Consider the following 23,033-nt stretch of genomic DNA (forward strand, 5'->3'; position numbering starts at 1 on the left):
CTACACCCAACGTGGAGACTCGAACTCACAGCCCTGAGATCAAGAGTCACACACTCTACCCATCTCATTGATTCACTTTACATTTGCCCGATTACCAGTGTGAGCATATCTGCTTTCTGTGTGGGAAACAGAAAATAGTATTGTTCAAGAGAACATGAGAACTGGCATTATAAAACAATGAGGTTGATATTCTTTGCTGCACTCCGTTTTTAGCTGAGTCTTCTGTAAGTATCAACTAATATAGACAAGGTAATGCAATGACAATTTGATTATTACTTACAAAATAACTTTTTATTAAATAGATAATACATCCACCTGGCTCAAAATTCAATATTTTTGTATATAGGTATAGTCTCTGCATATACAAGCTCACATCTGTTGTTATATACCCTGTGAGTGGTTAACCTTTATATCTTAAAATGACATAAGAAAACTTACAGAATGAGTTTGATAATTTTTAATGGAGATGTGTTTGATTACACTGCAGCATATACATTCGGAGTCAATATTAGAATAATTTCTTAACAGGGGCGCTTGGGTGGCTCAGTCAGTTAAGCGTCTGGCTTCGGCTCAGGTCATAATCCTGGAGTCCCAGGATCGAGCCCAGCATCGGGCTCCCTGCTCTCTCTTCCTCTCCCTTTGCCCTTCCCCCTGCTCCTTCTCTCTCTCTCATTCTCTCTCTCTCTCTCTCTCACAAATAAAATCTTTTTTTAAAAAAGAGAATAACTTATCAACATTAGTAAATGAATACCTTTTCTTTCCTTAAGAAAGTAGCTTATGCTTAAATTGTTTCTCCTTGGTCACAGGTCTCTCTGCCAGAATGGTTCTAGTACAATATTTTATTTTCCTAATTACACAACATAACATGGATCATTGTTTCCAATGTTTTTTTATGGAGGTATAATTGATATAACATATTAGTTTCAGGTGTACAATACAATGATTTGATATTTGTATATATTGCAAAATGATCACCACAATAAGTCCAGTTAACATCTGTCACCATACATAGTTACAAAATTTGTCTTTCTTGTAATGAGAATGTTCAAGATCCACTCTCAGCTACTGTCACATATTCAGTAAGGTGGGGTGCCTGGGTGGCTCAGTTGGTTAAGTGGCACCTCCTGATTGCAGCTTGGGTCATGATCTCAGGGTTGTGAGACGGAGAATCAAGCTCCACGTGGAGCCCCACGTCCAGCCCCTCATTGGGCTCTGCACTGGGTGTGGAGCCTGCGATTCTCTCTCTCCCTCTCCTTCTGCCCCTCCCCCTTCTCTAAAAAAAATATGCAGTAAGGTATTATTTATTTATTTATTTATTTTTAAGATTTTATTTATTTATTTGAGAGAGAGAGAGAATGAGAGACAGAGCACGAGAGGGAAGAGGGTCAGAGGGAGAAGCAGACCCCCTGCTGAACAGGGAGCCCAATGTGGGACTCAATCCCGGGACTCCAGGATCATGACCTGAGCCGAAGGCAGTTGCTTAACCAACTGAGCCACCCAGGCGCCCTAGTAAGGTATTATTTAAAGATTTTATTTATTATTTTAGAGAGAGCGAAAGAGTGGTAGGAAGGGGTGGAGGGAGAGCAGAGGGGCAGGGAGAGGGACAAGCAGACTCCACACTGAGCATGGAATTGACATGGGGCTCGATCCCATGACCAAGATCATGACCTGAGCCAAAATCAAGAGTTGGGCACTCAAAAGACTGAGCCACCCAGGTGCCCCACAGTAAGGTATTATTAACTAGAGTCATCATGCTGTACATTACATTCCCATGACTTACTTATTTTAAAACTGGAAATTGTACTTTTTGACCCACTTCACCCATTTTGCCTACCCATGCCACAGGCAACCAACTGTCTACTCTCTGTATTCATCAACTTGGTTTTGTTTTGTTTTTAGATTCTACGTATAAGTGAGAGAATGCAGTATTTATCTTTTTTTATCTAACTTATTTCATTTAGTTTAATGCCCTCAACAGCAAATGGCAAGATTTCTTTCTTCTTATGGCTAAGTAATATTCCATTGTGTGTGTGCATGTATATGTATATGTATATATACACACACATATATGCATTTTCTTTATCCATTCATCCTTTGATGGATACTTAGGTTGCTCCCATGTCCTGATTATTGTAAATAATGCTGCAGTGTGCATGAAGGTGCAGATATCTTTTTGAGTTTATGTTTTCATTTTTTTGGATAAATATTCATAAGTGCAATTGCTGGATCTTATTGTAGCTCTACTTTCAATTTTTTGAAGAACCTCCATACTGTTTTCCATAGTAGCTACACCAATTATGTTCTCACCAACAGTACTTGAGAGTTCCCTTTTCTCCACATCCTTGCCAACAACACTTGTTATTATCTTTTTTATTTTAGCTGTTCTGACAGGGGTGAGGTGATACCTGATTGTGGTTTTGATTTGCATCTCCCTGATGATCAGTGATGTTGATCATCTCATCATATACCCGTTGTCCATCTGTTTGTCTTTGGAAAAATGCCTCCAATATATTTTTTATTATTTTTTTTCAATTTTGTTTTTAAGTAATCTCTACATCCAACATGAGTTTCAAACTTATAACCTTGAGATCAAGAGTCACATGCTCTACTGACAAGCTGGCCAGGTGCCCCTCCAATACTTTTTGTTTGGTTGGTTTTTTTGCTTGTTTGTGCAGTAGTTTCAGGGGTAGAATGTGATTCATCACTTGTATATAACACCCAGTGCTCATTATAACAAAGGCCCTCCTTAATGCCCATCACCCATTTACCCCACACCCCACCCACCTCCACTCCAGCAACCCTCAGTTTGTTCCTTAGTTAAGAGTCTCTTGGGGCGCCTGGGTGGCTCAGTCAGTTAAGCGTCTGCCTTCGGCCCAGGTCATGATCCCAGGGTCCTGGGATCGAGCCCCGCATCGGGCTCCCTGCTCCACCACAGGGAGCCTGCTTCTCCTTCTCCCTCTGCTTGCTGCTCCCCCTGCTTGTGCTCTCTCTCTCTGTCAAATAAATAAATAAAATCTTAAAAAAAATGTCTCTTATGGTTTGCCTCCCTCTTTGTTTTTATCTTATTTTTCCTTCCCTTCCGCTATGTTCATCTGTTTTGTTTCTTAAATTCCACATATGAGCGAGATCATATGGTATGTCTTTCTCTGATTGACTTATTCACTTAGCATTATACTGTCTAGCTCCATTCATGTTGTTGCAAATGGCAAGATTTCATACTTTTTGATGGCTGAGTAAGATTCCGTTGTGTATAGATACCACCACTTTTTTATCCATTCATCAGTCAATGGACATTTAGGCTCTTTCCATAGTTTGGCTATTATGGATAGTGCTGCTATAAACATCGGGGTGCATGTGCCCCTTCGAATCACTGTTTTTGTATCATTTGGATAAATAACTAGTTGTGCAATTGCTGTGTCATAGGGTAGTTCTATTTTCAACTTTTTGAGAAGCCTCCATACTGTTTTCCAGAGTGGCTGCACCAGCTTGCATTCCCACCAACAGTGTAAGAGGATTTCCCTTTCTCTGCATCCTCACCAACATCTGTTGTTTCCTGACTTGTTAATCCTCCAATACATTTTTGAAAGCATTTTCTTTTGCTTTATTTTCCTCTTGTGTGGCACACAGCATTAATTCACAGGAGGCCCTCATACTTGCCAATACGGACATGGGCAACAAAATATCAAAATATAAGCTTTTAGTCTAGAAAAATGGAGAGGAAAGTATACTGGTTTAAGCAGAATGATGAATGTTGTGCTTATGAGAGATGTATGCATGTTCTTGGAATTTTGAAGCTATTCTTTATTTATATCAAGTTAGTAAATACATTCACATGTGGCATTTTAAGTCTTTAGGAGTCAACGTCTGGAAATGTCAGTGATTAGAGGCTGCTCTCAGAGTAAAGTTAAATAACAGAGCTGGAATGATTTCTAAAGAAATCTTAAAAATACTCTGAGTGCTTACCTATTTTTAAAAATGGCATATAAGAAGACTGGCGTAAGATTAAAAATAATTTTCTAGAAACAAGTTTTACTTCCATAAGAGCTTTGATCAAATACCTCATCATGATGAATAAGGCTAATTACCCTGTGGTTCTTGTGAGCTGCTTTTAAAAATTCACGTGCAAACCTCCGAGCACTCCAATCTCCTGCCTTCCCCTCCAAGACATTCAAATCACTGTAAGGTTTTCTGCACCCTGCAAAGGGCTGTTTATCATTCAGTACCTATTTTGTTAGTTGCCCTGATACTCTTCCTGCCCTCCTTAAATATAGTCTGAATGATTAAAGGCAAAGATTCTGCTGTATCTGTCATTTAAATCTCCCATAATACCTAACACATAACTGGCCCTGGAAAACATCTTCTCCCTCATTATCAGACCACGTCCCCTGTAAGGCAGGAACTGCAGCACAGATCCCAAACAAGAAAGACACCGCTGTGCGGCTGTTCTAGGCGGGAACTGAATGTACAGCTTAGTAAAGCTACATGTTTTGAAGGTGTAAAAATTGCTTGTCCACTTTCTGTGTATGAATTGTGAAACAGTCAGGGCACCTAGGTGGCTCAGTCAGTTAAGCGTCTGCCTTTGGCTCAGGTCATAATCCCAGAGTCCTCAATGGGGAGCCTGCTTCTCCCTCTCCCCCTACCCATCCCCCCACACCTCCCCCGCCACTGCTCGTGCGTGCTCTCTCTTGCTATCACTCTGTCTCAAATAATCTTAAAAAATAAATGTAAAATATTTATCCTGAAAAGGCAGTTATTGGACAATAATATAAGGTACAACCCAATTAATACATCTACAAAACAGGCTATGATATATTTATATGTGTGCATATACAAAAGAATACAAAAGGTACAAAGAATGATGGAACAGATACCCATGTACCCAACTACATCACTTAAATGAAATTTTGCCAACCTAGCCAAACACCATTTCTGTACACTCTAATCACTTCTACCTTCATTCCCCCAAAGATATTCATTCTCCTTAATTTGCTATTTATCACTGCCTTGCATTTCTTTAAAACTGTCAGACATATGTAGGTATCCTTAAACAATATATACTTCTTAAAACTTTATGCCACAGGGACACCTGGGTGGCTCAGTTGGTTAAGTGTCTGCCTTCGGCTCAGGTCATGGGTCCTGGGATCGAGTCCCACATCAGGCTCTTTGCTCAGCAGGGAGCCTACTTCTCCCTCTGCCGGCCACTCTCCCTGCTTGTGCTCTCTCTCACTCTGTCAAATAAATAAATAAATAAAATCTTAAAAAAAAAAAAGCCAGATTTCAGTGTCTTCCCATTTGTAAGGTTTGTTTCCAGTTATATGATTTGTAAAAGCTTCAAAATGAGAGTTTTTGGCACACCATTCATTAAACTCATTAAAGATTTCCAACTTAAAAGAAATCAAAACATACAGGACCCATTTTAAAAAAATGTTATCAGTGAGGACAACACAGGTCGATTTACAAAAGCAGTTCTTTAACACTTCAAACATTTCTAATGTCTGCTTAGTGGTGGACAACATAGAAAGTCCAGGGTGTCATGCTTGTTTTTTTAAAAAAATATTATTCAGGGGCACCTGGGTGGCTCAGTTAAGCATCAGACTCTTGATCTCGGCTCAAGTCTCAATCTCAAGGTTGTGAGATTGAGCCCTGTATGGGGCTCCCCACTGGGCATGGAGCTTACTTAAAAAAAATTATTACTCAACATCAGCTGCTCATATTTTTTCTTTGGTTATTGTATATACATGTTTAAAAAATTGATAAATTTTGTCAAAACTACAGTGAGATACGACTGCACACCCATTAGAATGGCCATTATATATATAAAAAAAAAAATAATAGGGGCACCTGGCTGGGTCAGTAGAGCATGAAATTTTTGATCTCCAGGTTGTGAGTTCGAGCCCCATGTTGGATGTAGAGATTACTTAAACAAACATCTAAAAAAAAAAAATAGAAACAAGTTGGTGAGAATATGGATGGATCTGCCTGTGGTGTAGTTGTAGCCTTAGAAGCCCCAGGAAGTCTCAGGTCTCAGGCATAGGTCGCAGGCCATACTTTATGTGGCGGTCTTAGTTTTAACTCTCTACTGCACAAGGCCTTTGAGTTGGCTGAGGAACATTCCTGGGATGAGCACAAACCTCAGGGCAATCAACAGCTCCAGGGCATGGTCATCAGCCTTGTTTCTACTTCTGCTTTTGGCCCTGGTGATTTCCTTTCTTACTCAAAGTTCAGCTTAAAAAAAAGATGTTTCTTCTCTGTGAAATGGGCATGATGATGATATCAATTCTATAGAGCTAATGTATGTTAAGCACTTGGAATACTACCTGGCAAATAATTAGCACGATAAAAGTGCTAGATAGTATTCTTTGAATAGTATTGCTATGTATTTATTGTAGGAAGGTTTTACAAAATTTTGAGTCTAGTACATTATTGGGTACAGAGCACATTTATATATTTCACAGTGCCTATGAGAAATAATTTTTGTATTGGGGTGCCTGGGTAGCTCAGTCAGTTAGGCACCCAACTCTTGATTTCTGCTCAGGTCACAATTTTGGGGTTGTGGGATTGAGTCCCTCATCAGGCTCTGTGCTCAGGGCAGAATCTACTTGTCTCTCTCCCTCTGCTCCTTTCCCCCCCCGCAAATAATAAATAAACAAACAAATAAATAAAATCTTTAAACAACAAAAAGTTTTTTTGTATTAAATATGTTTGTTTGGGTCGGCAATTTACCACTGCACTGTTTAACTGTTATCTCCCTGAAGCTACATAAAGAACATTTATGTATCTTAGGAAAATGTACTATACGTTTACAAATATATAAAGTTTTGTGTAAGCTATTATTCAGCAGTTGTAAGTCTAAAATCAGCAAAGGGATCTGGGTCACCAGTCCTTCCTTACTATAAAAAACAGCACAAAATTGCTTAATTTTAAATTTCATGAGAAATTCCATTTTTATTGATTAAAAAATGTTTATGTATATATACACAAACATACATTAAAATATTTGGATACTTGAAATATATTTGTGTGTGACCTCATATGCTTGATATAAAAATTTATAAGTTCAAAGCAGTATATACTTGCTAATAATTACCAACATTTTGCTCTTACCATACTTTTCATCAGAATTTCTTTGCAACTAAACCTATTAAGATTCTAGAGAAATAAAAGATGACAACAATACACTAAATAAAAGCAATCTGGCAACCAAACCAGTGTACATTTAAGTTACAAAGTTTTTTTTTTAGTTTAAACAATTCTTAAAATCCTTTCAAAAAGCATACTGAAGCATATTTTAAATACATTATCTTAAATACATAAAACATTTTTTTCTCCTTTTATTCCTCCCCACAAAAAACCTAGTGAAATGGGTAGTGGGTGTGTGGTACAAGGTGCCTTGGACACAGGCTATGCAGAAGGTCTGGTTTGCCATATTTCCTCTGAGTAAAGCAGTGAGGATAGAAACATGTGGACAGCAGCCGATATAAATGCAACTTTGCAGAACTTGTTATGTAGGAATATATTCTTCATATAAATTTAAAGAACTTTTCCTGGCCAAAAAAAATGACTCATGCTCATTATACAATAGTTCGGAGATAAAGAAAAGTATGGAAAAGAAAATAAAGACACCTGTAATCCTACCATATAGAGGTACCTACTGGCAATATTCTGGTGTTTATTTCCTATATTTTTTCCTAAGCATACAAAAATATAAACATATAAAAAATATGATTATATTATTTACAGAATTTGATATCCTGCTTTTTGGTGAGTTGCTTACCTTTACCATTTATATGTTCTTCAAAAGAATTTATTATTTTAATGGCCAAGAGAAACTTTCATTGAATGGATATACCATAATGCAAAATATAGAATGGTATTTCTAATTTTATAGCTTTTAAAGTTTTATATAAATAAAATTGTATTTCACATAAAATTTTAAAAGCTATAGAATTATATAGATCATATTTTTGACAACTAATGCCTCCCAGCATGCAATGACTGGTACATGGTCTCTTCATGTTTTCATAACTCGTCAAAGGCTGGGACACGCCAACAAGTTAGACACTGCACAAGGATACCCGACTCTGAACATTTCAGGTCCTATCCCAAGGGTCCATTTGAAAGTGACAACAGTCTATGCCATTACACATGGATAACTGAAGGTCTGCTTGTAAAGTCCACGTGCTGAACTCCTACAAGCTGTAAAACAGAGTTGATGGGTTTGTGATCCAACCTATTTTTATCACGGTGTATAAAATGGATGTTGTTACCTAGAAGAGAATAAAAGGCAAAGGTAGGCATATAGATTCATTAGATTTATTGCTTATTAGAATCAAGGAATCTTTTCAACTTTTAATTAGTCTAAAGGGAAAAATTGATTGCCTGGAGTTCATAATATTCTCTGTATAATGCCCTAATAATTTTAAATTAAGGTAATAAAGCATGACATGGATTATGGTTAAATAAGAGTGATACTTAATGTTTTATGAGATCCAAGGGGAAAGATTCTTAAATTATAACCTCCGTTAGGTTTTATTAGATGTAATTAAATAAAATATCCTGTCAAACAGACAGGCAGAATATGGAACTAGCATAAATATCAAGCTGGAAAATCACATCTGTTTCTTAAATGTAATAATGGAATAAATCACTTGCTTCAAAAAAAAAAAAATTCACTGCCAAACACTGATTTAATAGGTTATCTGCATTATAATCATAGACCAAAAGAGGCTAAAAAATCAGGGCATTGAGACAGTCAGTTACAATACACTTAGATGTCCACAATCCTTTTATCTGCTCAAATTAAAAAGTCATAATTTATAGGTCTAGGGTCTTTTTTACTTTGATTCTTGGACTCAAGACCAGAATTTTAACTTAAAACATAAGATTAAGTAAATATTATAAGAGGCATGTTTTTGGGCGCCTGGGTGGCTCAGTCGGTTAAGCATCTGCCTTTGGCTCAGGTCATGATCCCAGGGTCCTGGGATCGAGTCCTGCATCAGGCTCCTTGCTCAGTGGGGAGCCTGCTTCTCCCTCTGCCCACCACTCCCCCTGCTTGTGCTCTCTGTCAAATAAATAAAATCTTAAAAAAAAAAAAGGCATCAGTAATCTACAGTAATCACTGTATATTTAATATCATAAATTAGCTTATTATCAAATAAGGCAAAATGAAATATAGGTTTAACCATGAAAGGTTTCTATAAATAAGTATACCCAGCTCTTCCCTTAGAGGAGCTACATTTCTTCCAGCAGGTAGTATCAAAATATACTCCTTACATAGTCTTCACATACTCAATTATGTTCCCAACTTGGCACACAAATGATGCTCTCTGTGCGCTGGGTCACCCTTACACATCTGAACATGTGGTCAAATGATGCTGAGACATGGAGATTAGGGACTCAAATCGGGTCTGAAGATGGAAACAAGCCATCCAAAAATATGGCTCAAGGTCATTCAGGGCTAATCTAGAGGACTCATTCTCATAAAATAGGGCTTCTCTTTTTTTCTAGTCTAACTGGTATAAATTCACAAGAGAGGGAAAGAGAGATTAAATTACAGGTTTTAGCTAGCTAAAGTGCTCCAGCTGCAGAAAGCCAAAAAGCCATAATGCTTGGTCAAAAGCCTCCTTCTAAAGACTTTTAGACATGTGGAGTTTATTAAAGTAAATGTTAATTTTATAACTCGTAGAAGCTATGCTCGCTAATGTGGACAATTTTCAAGAGGAAGAAGAACCAAGAAAATCCATTTACAATTTAGTGATTTACACTGTCATATGTGAGTGCCTGTCCCTGACTACAATACTTGACCATGGTAGAGATCTAACACTCAACCATTTAGCAGTGTGGAGCCAAAGAAATTTCAGGTGGCCCAAAGTGATCAATAAAGCTATTAAAACTATGTGGCTTATAGTAATTGTTACTGAATGAGCTGTCCCTGGAGCTGACTTGCTTTCTGACACTGAGCAAGTCTTCTAGCCTTGTTAGATATAAGTAACTGGATTGATTCTTCTGTTGAGAAAAAAAAAAAAAAGGCTTGATGGTTTGTTGGAAATGTTCACTTCCATGAACTTTTTTTTTTTTAAATATTTATTTATTTTAGAGAGCACTTGAGCGTGGGGAGAGGGGAAGGGAAAGAGAGAGGATCTCGAGCAAACTCCCTGTTGAGTGCAGCCCACACAGGGCTCGATCTCACGACCCTGAGATCATGACCTGAGCTAAAATCAAGCATCTGACGCTTAACCAACTGAGCCACCTAGGTGCCCCTCTCTTCCATGAACTTTTTTTTTTTTTTAAGATTTATTTATTTATTTTAGGGAGGTAGGGAGGGGCAGAGGGAGAAGGAGACAAGCAGACTCCCCTCTGAACATGGAGCCTGACACGGGGCTCAATCCCAGGACCCTGAGACCACGGCCTGAGCTGGAATCAAGTATCTGGTGCACAAGCGGCTGACCCACCCAGGCGCCCCTCTTCCAGGAACTTTTTAAACAGTTTTATAGACAAATACAATTGACCAAAGTACCGCTGACTTTCCTATCCCAAATACCTGAAATCACTCAGGCACAGAATGATGGGCACATTACACCCAATAAACAGACACCAAAATACACAGAAGCGTTTGAAAACAAAGGTGACCCCTATAAGCACAGAATCGTGACTGTTACAATGTCAAATTGCCATTTTTACGTGGTATCTATTTTATGAAGAAACTGTGTGGCCTCCTAACTTCTAAAAGGCACAAAAAGTGTGCCACTGGATCTGGGCTTTGACGCTTACCTGGACCTAAGATGAGGGTTCCGCCTTGCTGAGCAGGGTCTCCTTGAAAATCAAAAAGAGGGCCAGTCACTGCCCTCCACAGGCTCCGAATGCTTCCTGAGAGTATATTTGATTTTATATGGGGGCTCTTTCCTGAAATATTGGGAATTGTCTTTAGATATCATCATTTTATATTCAATTAGATATCAGAAGATAATGTTAGTGCTTCTATAAAACTTCTTTTGTTTGAGGTATAGTTGACCCAGCACGCCCTGGTGTAGACTGTGGTGATGCCGCGACCCTGCACGTGGGCTGGGCTCACTGCACGTCAGCTGCCACCTGCCATCATACGAGGCTGATACAGAATCGCTGACTCTATTCCCTATGCTGTACCTCTCAGCCCCGTGACTTATTCAGTCCATACCCGAAGCCTGTATCTCCCACTCCCCTTCACCCATTTTTGCCCATCCCCCTTGAAATATTTTTTCTTGTGTTATCTTACTTCCAACTTGTCGTCTTTTCTTCCTCCAAAGAAAGGTTTCTCAGCCTTTCCCTATTGACATTCTGGACCACGTAAGTCTTCATCCAGTGCAACGCAGGGTGGTTAGCAGCATCACTGTCCTGCATACCCACTAGATGCTGCCGTACCTTCACCACGTTGTGACAAACCAAAAGTGTCTCCAGATAACACCAAATGTACCCTGCTTGAGAACTACTACTTTAAAGAAGTGATGATATACCCCAATCATCTGCCACAGAAAAATGTCCACTACAGACTTCTCAAACTGACAGTGCTTTCTCCCACCATTTTTTTTTTAAAGATTTTAAGTAATCTCCATACCCAACATGGGGCTCCAACTCACAACCCCAAGATCAAGAGTCACATGCCGTACTGACTGAGCCAGCCAGGTGCCCTTAATGCTTTCCCTTTTAATACATCATTTATCCTCTGTTTAATTTCTCACCTACTAATACGTAACCACACTCCCTTTCAAGAGACACTGTGGCACAGACCAGTATATGCTCCTCAAAACCCATTTCCTCTTTCTGGGCCCACAGCTGAACTACATTTCCAGTCTTCCCGGCAGTTCCTTATGGCCATGTGACTAGGTTCTAACCCATGAGTAGAATGATACGGGCCACTTCCCGGCCAGCTCCTTAAAACCTCCATGTTCCTTCTACATTCCTGGAAGCCCCGGGATGAAAATGACAGAGCCACAAGGTGAAAGGGGCCTGGGCCCCGCCCCCTGGCTCCCTGCTGTACTGCTGCTTGGAGGAAAGGCATCTGAATAGATATGCCATCTTGAAGAGAAGAAGAACTAACCTCTCCCGTGCTGTGCCGCTGAGACTTGGGGAGCTGTCTGTGACGGCAGCTAGTCCAGCACCTCCCCAGCTCCCCCTGGCTGTCAGTTTTTCCATCTCCTTTCCCACACGGACTAATACTTCACTTCCGCTCCCTCTGAGCAAAGGGACCCACTCTCTTTACCCTTCTCATAACTTATCTTTCCCCATCCCTGCCTTTTATGTCTTGCTTCGGCTTTTTATTTTGATGGTTATGCTGCCTTTAGCCTGCCTGAATCCTTAGTATTTCCAGGTACCTATCATTTCCCTTCCTCTCTCTGACTCTTCTATTTCTTTCATGTTTCTATTATGATGGACATTTATCTCACCAAGAAACAAATACAGGCCCATTACCTTAGAGACATGAGTAAAAGACTAAATTTTACTGTTTTCTAGGATTCTATGTCTAAAATAAATATTCAGAAACCCAAACTATCTCTTCATGTCCAAAGAAGGGGTCATTTAATATTTCTGAAATTTCAGAAATTCAATTGAAGGAGATTCCATGACCTAAAATTTAACAATCTTTGCCACAAACACAACCTAATTTTGCCCATTTGAATTTAGTTCTTTTGTATAAAACTCCTGTTTTTTAGTCTTCTACAAACCCATTACTCCCTGGCATTTAAGGGCCTTATTTTCTTATTGTCTTTATAAAATGTCCATTAATTTAAAATTATTATATTTTTTTGATCTTTTTTATTTTTTTATTATGTTATGTTAATCACCGTACATTACATCATTAGTTTTTGATGTATTATTATATTTTTTAGAGTCTTACTCTTCAAGTGGGACTATTCTGAGATTTCTGCTCTTTCAGAGAGGAACTTTTAAAAGTTGATTTTATGAGAGAATAATATTTTCTGGTTGGAAATACAGTACTTTGACACAGGTCACAGGAGTTTAAAAGATTTGAATATACCTTCTCTAATAATTATAAGCATATATTTTGTTTAGAGTTCAACTGTTTTCTTTGCAATTCTGTATTTTTATTGTGTGATGAACCAATGAACCATGAGGTGTTACTAAGGTGAAACTCACAGTTTAGATCTAAAGTGCTAAATGATAAACAACTTGCACAGCTGGGACTGTTACAACACAGAAAACAGTCTACCAAGAAGTAAGGCTCACAATGTACACACTGCAATTTCCTATACCAAGGAGAAAAAGGAAAGAGCACACTCTGTGTTTATGCTAGCTCATCATTAGTTTTAATAAAGTTTAGGTTGCTTTCCTTAAAAACATCAGTAAAGGGATCATGTCAACTCTATGTCATAAATAGCTCCTGACCCATCTCCTCCTCTCCATCTCCACTGTCATTTCTTTCTAGTCTATTACTACAACCTACTACAACCGTATCACTGGCTCTGGTTTGGTGAGTTCCAATTACTCATCCACTCTGGACACAGGACTACGACTTCATCACTTCAAATGCTTGTATGACACCCCCACTCCTCCAGAACAAATCCAAACTCCTTGGCATGTCACCCCAGACTCGGCCCGAATTAGCCACAACCTGTCCCTTGGCTCACACCAATTCCCCAACTGGCTAGACTCCGGCCTGACACAGGGACCTGTGCTTGTCCAAGAGTCACAGTTTTTCATGCCTGTGTGCCTTTGCATGTGCTGCTTTCGGTCAGCAGCACCCTTCCCCAGCCCCACTTCACCCAGCTAACTCCTTTAAGAGTGGGCTTAGATGACACCTCCTCCGTAAAGCCTTCTGAGATTCTTCTCTCCCCTCGTATTTCCGGCATAGGTATTCCTAGTACATGTTCTCTATTACAAGCCCTTAAATTGTATTGTAATCAGCTGTTTGCTTCTATCTCCCAGAATAGAGTATGAATTTCAGGATGGCAGGGGGCTGTTTATCACTGTCCTCTTGGGAGCATCCAACAAAGTGCGGATTACAGACAGGAGCTCAACAATATTTGTTAAGAATGAGTGATTTGAGTTTGAGTTCTTTCAACTGGCATTTCAGAAGCCATTCTTTCTACTTAATACAGAAACAGTTCACCTAAAGCTGACGAAGCTCTGTTAAATTACAGAGAACCGCATTAAAGGCAGGGAATGTGGACCACATAAAGACAAAACCTCAAACTCTTCAACTAACTATACTATCTGGACACCTTAAGTGCACTGATAGAGTGTATGATAAAGTACAAGGGGCTATTCAGGTACAATGAGGGAAGGAATAACTTCTGCAGGAGGGGCTATTAAGAGCCCCTTTGAGTTGGGCTTCAAATGAAAACTAACATTTCATCAATTAAAGAACATAGAGTATTCAAAGCCATGGTGTTGAGGTAAGAAAATATATTGACTCAAGCAATATTATTTTTCATTTAATTATGAAAGTAAAATGTACTCATTGTTAAAAATACAAAGGCCACTTTTCTAACTTCCAGACCTTGGGGTAAGCATGGCAATATCTTTTAAAACCTTTTTTTTTAAAAGATTGTATTTATTTATTTATTTGACAGAGAGAGACACAGCGAGAGAGGGAACACACGCAGGGGGAGTGGGAGAGGGAGAAGCAGGCTTCCCACTGAGCAGGGAGCCCGATGTGGGGCTCGATCCCAGGATCCTGGGATCATGACCTGAGCTGAAGGCAGACGCTCAACGACTCAGCCACCCAGGCGCCCCTAAAACTTTTTTTATTACACACACACACACACGTACTCCTGATCTTTATGAAAATGGTTTTTATTTCCACAAAAATAGAATCATACCGAAAACACTGTCCTGCAACTTGCTTTTTTCACTCATTTAGTGCTTTGCCAATAGTCGTCTATGTGATTACGCCCAGGAAAAGAATCTTTGAGAGTCTGCTGTATCTGGCCCACTTACTAGAATCATAAAAAGCAGGCTGATTTATGAATTTACCATTTCTTTTCCCATGCATACATACAGAAATGTGCAAATGCACCATTAGCGTTTTCTGATGAGACGTGTCATGTCTTACCTGAGGCGGCAATTTCTTCACCTCTTTTCATTCCCAATTTTTTATAAATTTCTCTCTCAGGATCAACATAGATTTCATGAGAATACCCAGTCAGTTTGCAGAAAGGCTAAAAAAAGATATTTGGATTTGTATAAGCAAAAATGAGAGAAAAGTAATGATAACCTACCTTTATTTTAGCAAACTTAACCTACACTTAGTGGTTCAAATAAATAATTATGTCTGAAATAGATTTAATTTGTTAGTTTCTCAATTGCTGATATATTTACCTCGATATGATGGTAGGATGACTGTCCAATCACTATTAGGGTGACATCTGCTTCCTTTAGGAGAAAAAAGGGACAGGTACATATTACCAGAAATTATATATATTTTATAAAACTTCCCCTTGTCCAACTCTTTTGTTCCATTCTAATGCCATCTATAGGCTTCTAGAAGAATGGAATAAACAGCAAAATTGTGTGAGTCAAAGCAAAGCAATGTATGCTAAAATGTTCGGTTAATTCAGTTGATCTCTTGCTAAGAACTTCAAAATAATGTAGTCAATAAGTCTCAAAAAAATTCTCTATGCTCCCCCCAAAGGTGTACACTAAAAAAGAATAAAAAATATTGAAGTAGGGTTAATCAGTTTCATTTTTTCACATCCCAATTAATAACGCCTGATGAAAACAGATCTTAGTTTTACAAAGGTTGCCCAATTGCTTCACTCAAAAGCTCACGTGGGGACAAATGTATACGTGCCTGAAAAGAACATATGTATGTGGTTGTCACAGGAATGTGGAAGGCACATCCTAACAAATACAAATTTTAACCTTTAAGATATATTAGTATTTTCCTAAATGAACAACTATTTGGAGTGTTCTTATTAAAAAAAAATAAGGGAAATAAAATATTAATAATTTCTAGCATCCGTGCTTTTGGTCATTATCATTCAACATTTGCAAATAGGTTACTAACATTGAAATTATTATAGTTAGTACGTTTATAAGCAGGCAGTAGCGAATAAAGTAGGACAGAAATAGATCTCTAACGTCTCTCTCTTTTTTGAAGGTGTTGGAAGATGTGTGGGAAGGTGATAATCAGGGTTTGCGAGGGTCTGTTCTGGAGAGGAGTCGTACTCTGCACCTCATCCCACCGGGCTACTTAGAAATGACAGGTGACTTTCACAAGGTCGCCCTGAAGCAGGGCACGCTGCTGCTCACTCTCAGGAAACTTACTTGTAAAAAACTCTTGGGGATTTTGGCCAGATCTTCTACGTATTCCTTGCAAATGTAACACAGGAAATGCTGAAATCCGAACACGTCAAAAAGGACAAGTTAGCGACCAATACCCTCAGGGTTCAGAAAAGACCCAAGTACTTCGTTACGCGTGACGCTAATTAATGCCACTCACAGCGGGTAGAAAAAGGCACGAAGGGCGCCCGAGATGCGTTAAAACTGGGCCGCACCCACTCCCTTAGGCCTCCTCCTTTGCTGGGAAAATGGACTTGGCTTGGCGGGCTGTTTTTCCATTCCTATTAAAGGAAGCGAGAGGAGCTGTTCGCATTCCGGAAGCCTCTAGTGGACGGCAATGGGAAGGGCCAGGCCCAGCTGGACCGCACTCTCGGGTCTTGGGCCTTTCGAAGGACCCGATGTCCCCCCAGCCGAAGCTGTAGAAGCAACCTCCATCCCAGCCTGCCGGCAGAGTCCCTACTCCGGGCCGCCCCGCGCTGCCCGCGCTCACCCGCACGAAGACTACGACGGCCCGACGCTCCCGAAACAGCGCGCCGAACGGCACCTGCCTCCCGGAGGCGTCCAGCACGGGCAGCTCGGCTACCGCTGCGGCCAGGGGCTGCCCGCGCTCGGGGCCGCTCGGGACTGCGGCTGGGGCGGCGCGGCCGCTGACCTGCCGCGTAACCGGGGCGAGGGCGGGCTCGGCCACAGCGCCCTGCATCTGCCTGCCCGCGTTCGCGCCCACCGTGCCCAAGCGGACCGCACTGGTTAGACGAGCGGGGTCGAGGCCGAGCTGGGCGCACGGGGCGGGGCAATCCGGGAGGAGCACGGGGCGCAGGGCGGGGCGGAACGGAGGGCGGAGCGGGGCGGGACGCAGGGGGAGGAGCGGGGCGGGACGCAGGGGGCGGAGCTGCGTGCCACACAGAGCCAGAGCCCCTCTGGCTGAGTCAGAAAACGGTCGCTACAGGCCGAGGCGAGCTTCGTCGCGGCGGGGCGGGGCGAAATGTGGGCGGGGCGCAACCCGGGAGGGGCGGAGCAGAATGCGGATGGGGCGGGGCGCCACCCGGGAGGGGCGGGACGGAGCGCAGGGCGGAGCACAAGGAAGGGAGCCGCGCGGGGTTCGGTCCCGCGGGGCGCTCGGTCGGGGTGCTGGGAGACCGGGCTGTGCGGGGACTGGACGGGGCACACCCAGCCGCCCGGAGGTTAGGTTCCGCTGGTCGCGGTGCGCAGGCAAGCGCAAACCGCCCGCGCGTTTTCTGACTCAGCCTCCTAGGTAGGAAGAGGGAGACGGGTCCGAGGTGAGAAAAGGTTGTTTAGGAAGGAAGCAGGCACTCCCTCCGTAGCTGCCTGGGCCCGTTACTTACCGATGATTCTACAGAAGCAGTTACCAACTTAAAGAATTTTCTACTCAGAACAACCAAATCAGTGATCCAGCAGATTTGTTGTATTTTACTTCTATTCTGTTTTTAACCCATCCCCTCCTTAGTTCTGGTGTTTTGTTTGAGGTAACATTAATATACAATGTAATGATCATATCTTACGTGTAGAATTAAGTTTTATTTATTTTTATTTTATTTTTTCAAGACTTTTTTTTCAGGGGGTGCGGGCTCTGGCTCTGGGTGGCACAATCGGTTAAGCACGTTGGACTGGGTTTTCGCTGAGGTCCTGATCTCAGGGTGGTGAGCTTGAGCCCCTCATCATCTCCCCCTGAGCACAGTCTTTTTAGGACTCTCGCTCCCTCTCCCTCCGCCTCTCCCACAGGAGCGTGTGAGCATTCTCTCTCTCTCAAATAAATAAATAAAATTTTAATTTAAAAAAGACTTTTGGGGGGGCACCAGGGTGGCTTAGTCGTTAGGTGTCTGTCTTCGGCTCAGATCATGATCTCAGGGTCCTGGGATCAAGACCTCAGTAGGGCTCTCTGCTCAGGGGGTAGTCTGCTCCTCTCTCTCCCTCTGCACTTTCTCTCTCAAATAAATAAATAAAATCTTTTAAAAAAAGAAAAGACTTTTTTTTTAAAGTAGTCTCCACCCCCAGCACCACGCAGGGCTTGAACTCACCAACCCCAGACTTGAGCTGAAATCAAGAGTCAGAGGCTTTACTGAGCCACCCAGAAGCTCCAAGTTAAATTTTTAAAATAAATCTTGTGGCGCCTGGGTGGCTCAGTTGGTTAAGCGACTGCCTTTGGCTCAGATCATGATCCCAAGGTCCTGAGATCAAGTCCCACATGGGCTCCCCCTACTCTGTGGGGAGTCGGCTTCTCCCACTGCCTTTGCCTGCCACTCCCCCTGCTTGTGCTCTTGAGCGAGTGCTCTCTCTCTGTCAAATAAAATCTTTAAAAACATAAATAAAATAAATCTTTAATTTTTAATTTAAAAATTTCTAACATTTTACTTTTTTATTTAAAAATTTTCTTTCCTCCTGAATTGGGAAATGATCAAAACATAAGTCATTACATAATTTGATGTATAATTATTAAACATAAAAAGCAAAATTATCTTTGACACTTATTTCTTAAGGACATGAATGGGCTTTTCCCCCCAATTCTTGTATCTGTGAATAAATATTACTCATTTTGCCAATAGAACTCTGCTCAGTATGAATGATGCCACTATAAGGTTTAAAATACATGTCTCTTGATTTATGTTTATGCATTTCTGTTGAGTATACGCCCAGGAGAATAATGAATGGGTCATTGGATGTGCATTTTTTTTACCTTGATTAAGCAAGGAGTTTTTATTTTTCATTTTTATTTTTTATTAAATTTTTAATTTTAATTCCAGTACAGTTAACATACAGTGTTATATTAGTTTCAGGTGTACATATCATGGACATTTTAAAACATGCCCCCAAATTGAAAGAATTGTACAATGAACACTCTTGTATTGACCAGTTAGTTTCTACCGATAATTTTTACTCTGTCATTTTTCTATGCATTTTTCCACAGTTGAGTAAGTTTTTTTCTGATTTTCCACCTCTGTTATTCACACCCCTGTGAAAATATGGGACATTTTCATCACTGGAGAAAACTCCTTTAGTTCCACTCTGTGTGTGTGTGTGAGAGAGAGAGAGAGAGAGTAATTTAAATATTTTTGTATTAAGTCTTGGAACAAGGTGGGATTGCAGCAGTTTGTGGAATTATCACAGACAACAAAAAGCTAAGATGCATAATTTCAACCTCTTTGTGCAGGACAACCAAATTTTTTATTATTAATTTTTGTATTTGAGTGTTGTATTGGCACATAACATTGCATTCGTTTCAGGTGTACAACAGAGTGATTCAACACGTTTAAACGTGCTATGTTCACCACAAGTGTAGCTCCATCTGTCACCATACAACACTATTATAATATCATTGACTATTCTGTATGCAGTACATTTTATCCCTGTGACTTATTCATTTCATAGCTGGAAACCTGTATCTCCCACGCCCCTTCACCCATTTTGCTCATCTACTCCCTACCCCCTCTGGCAACCATGAGTTTTTTCTCTGTGTTTACAGGTCTGATTCTGCTTTTTTATTTGCCTAATTGTTTTATTTTTTTTAGATTCCACATATGAATGAAATTATATGGTATTTGTCTTAGTCTTATTTCATTTAGCGTAATACTCTTTAGGTGTGTTGTCATAAATGTCACGATCTCGTCCTTTTTTATGGCTGCATAATATTCCTGTGTGTGTCTGTGCGCATGCGCACAGGTGCACACGCACACACACACCTCATCTTCCTTATCCATTTGCCTATTGATGAGCTCTTAGGTTACTTCCAACCTCAGTTCCACTTCTGTTTTTTTTTTAAAGATTTATTTATTTATTTTGGGGGGGGAGAAGCAGAGGGAGAGGGAGAGAGAGAATTTCATGCAGACTCTGCTGAGCATGGACCACCACCACCACCCACCCCCCCACCCCTCGCCGCCTAACTGGGGCTCGATCTCTTGAACCTGGGATCATGACCTGAGCTGAAATCAAGAGTTGTATGCTTAACCACTCAGATCCACTTTTCAAGAGTCAGTAAAATAAACCTATTTTAGGGGCACCTGGGTGGCTCAGTCGGTTGAGCCTCTGACTCTTGATCTCCGCTCAGGTCTTGACCTCAGGGTTGTGAGGTCAAGCCCCACGTTGGGCTCCATGTTGGGTGTGGAGCCTACTTAAAATAAATAACCTATTTTAGAAATGTACTAGAGTGTTTCAAGAGTCTTCCCCCTCCCCCAGATGTTTTTTTTTTTTTTAATTTTATTTATTTATTTGAGAGAGAGACAGAGCAAGAGAGCACGAGCAGGGTAGAGGGGCACAGGGAGAGAGAGAGAAGCAGACTTTCCACTGAGCGGGGAGCCCGATGCTGGCCAATCCCAGGACCCTGGGATCGTGACCTGAGTGGAAGGCAGATGCTTAACCAACTGAGCCACCCAGGCGCCCCTCCCCCAGATGTTTTTCAACTAAAGCTATTTGCCAGACTCCTCAAGTGAGATAACCCACCTGTGTGTGTAAAAGGTGGCCTGGGAGGGACAGTGGAGTTTTGTAGAAGTCTCTACCAGTGTGAAAATGAGTAAAGGACACCTCGTTTAAAATGAAGCCCTGAAGGGAAAGCTTTCATGCAAGTACCACTCCTTGCAGCCCGTAAAACCAGCAGGAGGAAGGAAGATAAGAATTATCTTGACAAGGGGCGCCTGGGTGGCTCAGTCGCCTGGGTGGCTCAGTCGTTAAGCGTCTGCCTTCGGCTCAGGTCATGATCCCAGGATCCTGGGATCGAGCCCCGCATCGAGCCCCGCATCGGGCTCCCTGCTCCGCGGGAAGCCTGCTTCTCCCTCTCCCACTCCCCCTGCTTGTGTACCCTCTCTCGCTGTGTCTCTCTCTGTCAAATAAATAAATAAAATCTTTAAAAAAAAAAAAAAAGAATTATCTTGACAAGAGAGGACACTTTTCACATCCTGCTTTTAAGACATAGGAAGATCCCTCTCTGCCCTAGCAATGTGCTAACCACTGCTTGCAGCCAATGACAAACCTCAAATTCTTCTCCAGTGAACTTTTGTTCAAAAACAAACCTCCCAAATTTTCCCTAAAACCTAATAAAAGCTGAACGTCCCTTTGTTTCTTTAGACTTGCCTGTGATTTGCCATAGTTTGTCCCAACTTGCAGTTCCTCTGCTATTGCCAAGTAAACTCGTTTTGCTGGTAAAATAACTGGTGGTTTTATTTTTGAGATTGATGCCAGGTAGTCTTTTAGGCATGCTTCTAGTTCCACCTTAATGTCTCCTAAGGCAGGCTGCAGGCAGGCAGGCATAGGGGAGATTAGGAATTTCTGCATCCTCTAGGAGACCTAGCTGGCCGTGGACTTGGAGGTTAATCCTGCACTGGGGTGTTTCATGGGTGGTGACCAGGTGTCCAGAATTCCTAGGGCAGGGCCCTGTAACAGTCTTCGTCTTTATAAGTTCACCCACCTTTGTATCCGGATTTGCAGTTCAGAAAATATGATCCTCTACTGTATTTGTCTAGTTGAAGCCCTTTAGAGTGCCCCATATCAAGGGCAGAGTGCTGAGGAAGTATCTGTGAGTAGTCCGCCACAAAGCGCAGAAGACACTGATCCTGGGTCCTCTGGCTTTCATTTGTGTGAAGATACATACATTATTGGACACATATATAAGTGCCCTCAGTCTGAGAAGCCCTGCGGTGGGTTTAGACATTTTAAAGCAGAGATCTGTTACTAAATCAAGATATAGGTGTCGGGGTACCACAGTGCACTCACAGGATATTTACAGCAGGATATTTTAAATATTTGAGGAAACAGGTCATCTGTCTGACATCTTGCCTGTGAGTAGAGATAATTCAAGATTTGACATTTCTTCCTACTACATATCTTTGCAAAGCTGGGTTTTCAACAGTTGTGATAAAAAGCTAGAACCACACAAAAATCACTGTGGAACAGGAAATGAGGGGTGGTGTCCAATCTGATTTCAAAGTTTGAGAAGTTGTGTAGTGCCCAACAGGTACACCCATCCTAGAATGAAATACAAATATTATATTTTCTTTTAATTTATAGGTATATCTTCAAAAAGCTATGAAGTTATTCAGATATAAATGCTCATTAAGTTGTTTGGACCTAACTTCTAAACAAAGGGGACTGATAGGAATTTCTTTGGTCCTAAGGGTGCTCTGAACCAAGAATGTTTGGGAAGCTCTAAAGGAGACGGTACGCTCCTTGCCTTGTGCAGCACTGTGCTGTCTTCACAGACTAGCGTGAGGCCTGCCACATGCTCAGCCTCTGTGAATCGTGTCTGCCTGGGGAATGCACGGGTGAGGAACGGTGGTGCTGGGACAGCGCTTGCCAGCCAGTGTGGACCCAGGATGAATGGGAGCAGTCGGAGCGCTTCACGGGACTGCGGTGTCCCACTGGTTGAAATAGGCAGGGCCGAGCTCAGAAGACACGTCCAGCTGCAGGCTGGCCAGTCCACAGAAACCCGTCAACCTAACACCCAGCCAGTTCTATTTCCATTCAGATTATTCCAGAGACGAGCCTCACTTGACTGTAGATGTTCAGATTTCCTTGGCTTTGTTTCTAACCACTGACTCTAACAATAATTTTCACAGTGGTCTCCCAACAGCTAGTCAAAACTCCCCAAAACTGCCTGGTTGAACCCAGGTATCTGTTATTAATTCACCACTATTCTAGCGCAGCTGGAGAACCCTGTCCTGCTACCTTCTGGTTATTTGGTGCACTGCACACTTTATTTTTAAGCATTTGTTACAATTATGATTAAATAATTATTTGTTTCTTATCCATTT

General features: G+C 41.3%; 1 protein-coding gene across 1 annotated transcript; it reads right to left on the bottom strand.

Moving 5' to 3' along the window:
• Positions 1-720: 720 nt before the first annotated feature.
• PRXL2C (peroxiredoxin like 2C) lies at positions 721-17,098 on the bottom strand. Its single transcript, XM_045882382.3, has 6 exons — positions 16,769-17,098; positions 16,264-16,332; positions 15,316-15,369; positions 15,050-15,155; positions 10,771-10,902; positions 721-8,267 (listed from the first exon to the last, which is right to left on the bottom strand). The coding sequence occupies exons 1-6, from the start codon at positions 16,976-16,978 to the stop codon at positions 8,140-8,142; spliced, it is 699 nt and encodes a 232-aa protein (XP_045738338.1). The 5' UTR covers positions 16,979-17,098; the 3' UTR covers positions 721-8,139.
• Positions 17,099-23,033: the final 5,935 nt, after the last annotated feature.

This window comes from Mirounga angustirostris, unplaced genomic scaffold (assembly GCF_029215605.1).
Source record: "Mirounga angustirostris isolate CCGP_5_RB_7025 unplaced genomic scaffold, mMirAng1.0.hap1 SCAF_15, whole genome shotgun sequence".
Classification (NCBI taxonomy): domain Eukaryota; kingdom Metazoa; phylum Chordata; class Mammalia; order Carnivora; family Phocidae; genus Mirounga; species Mirounga angustirostris.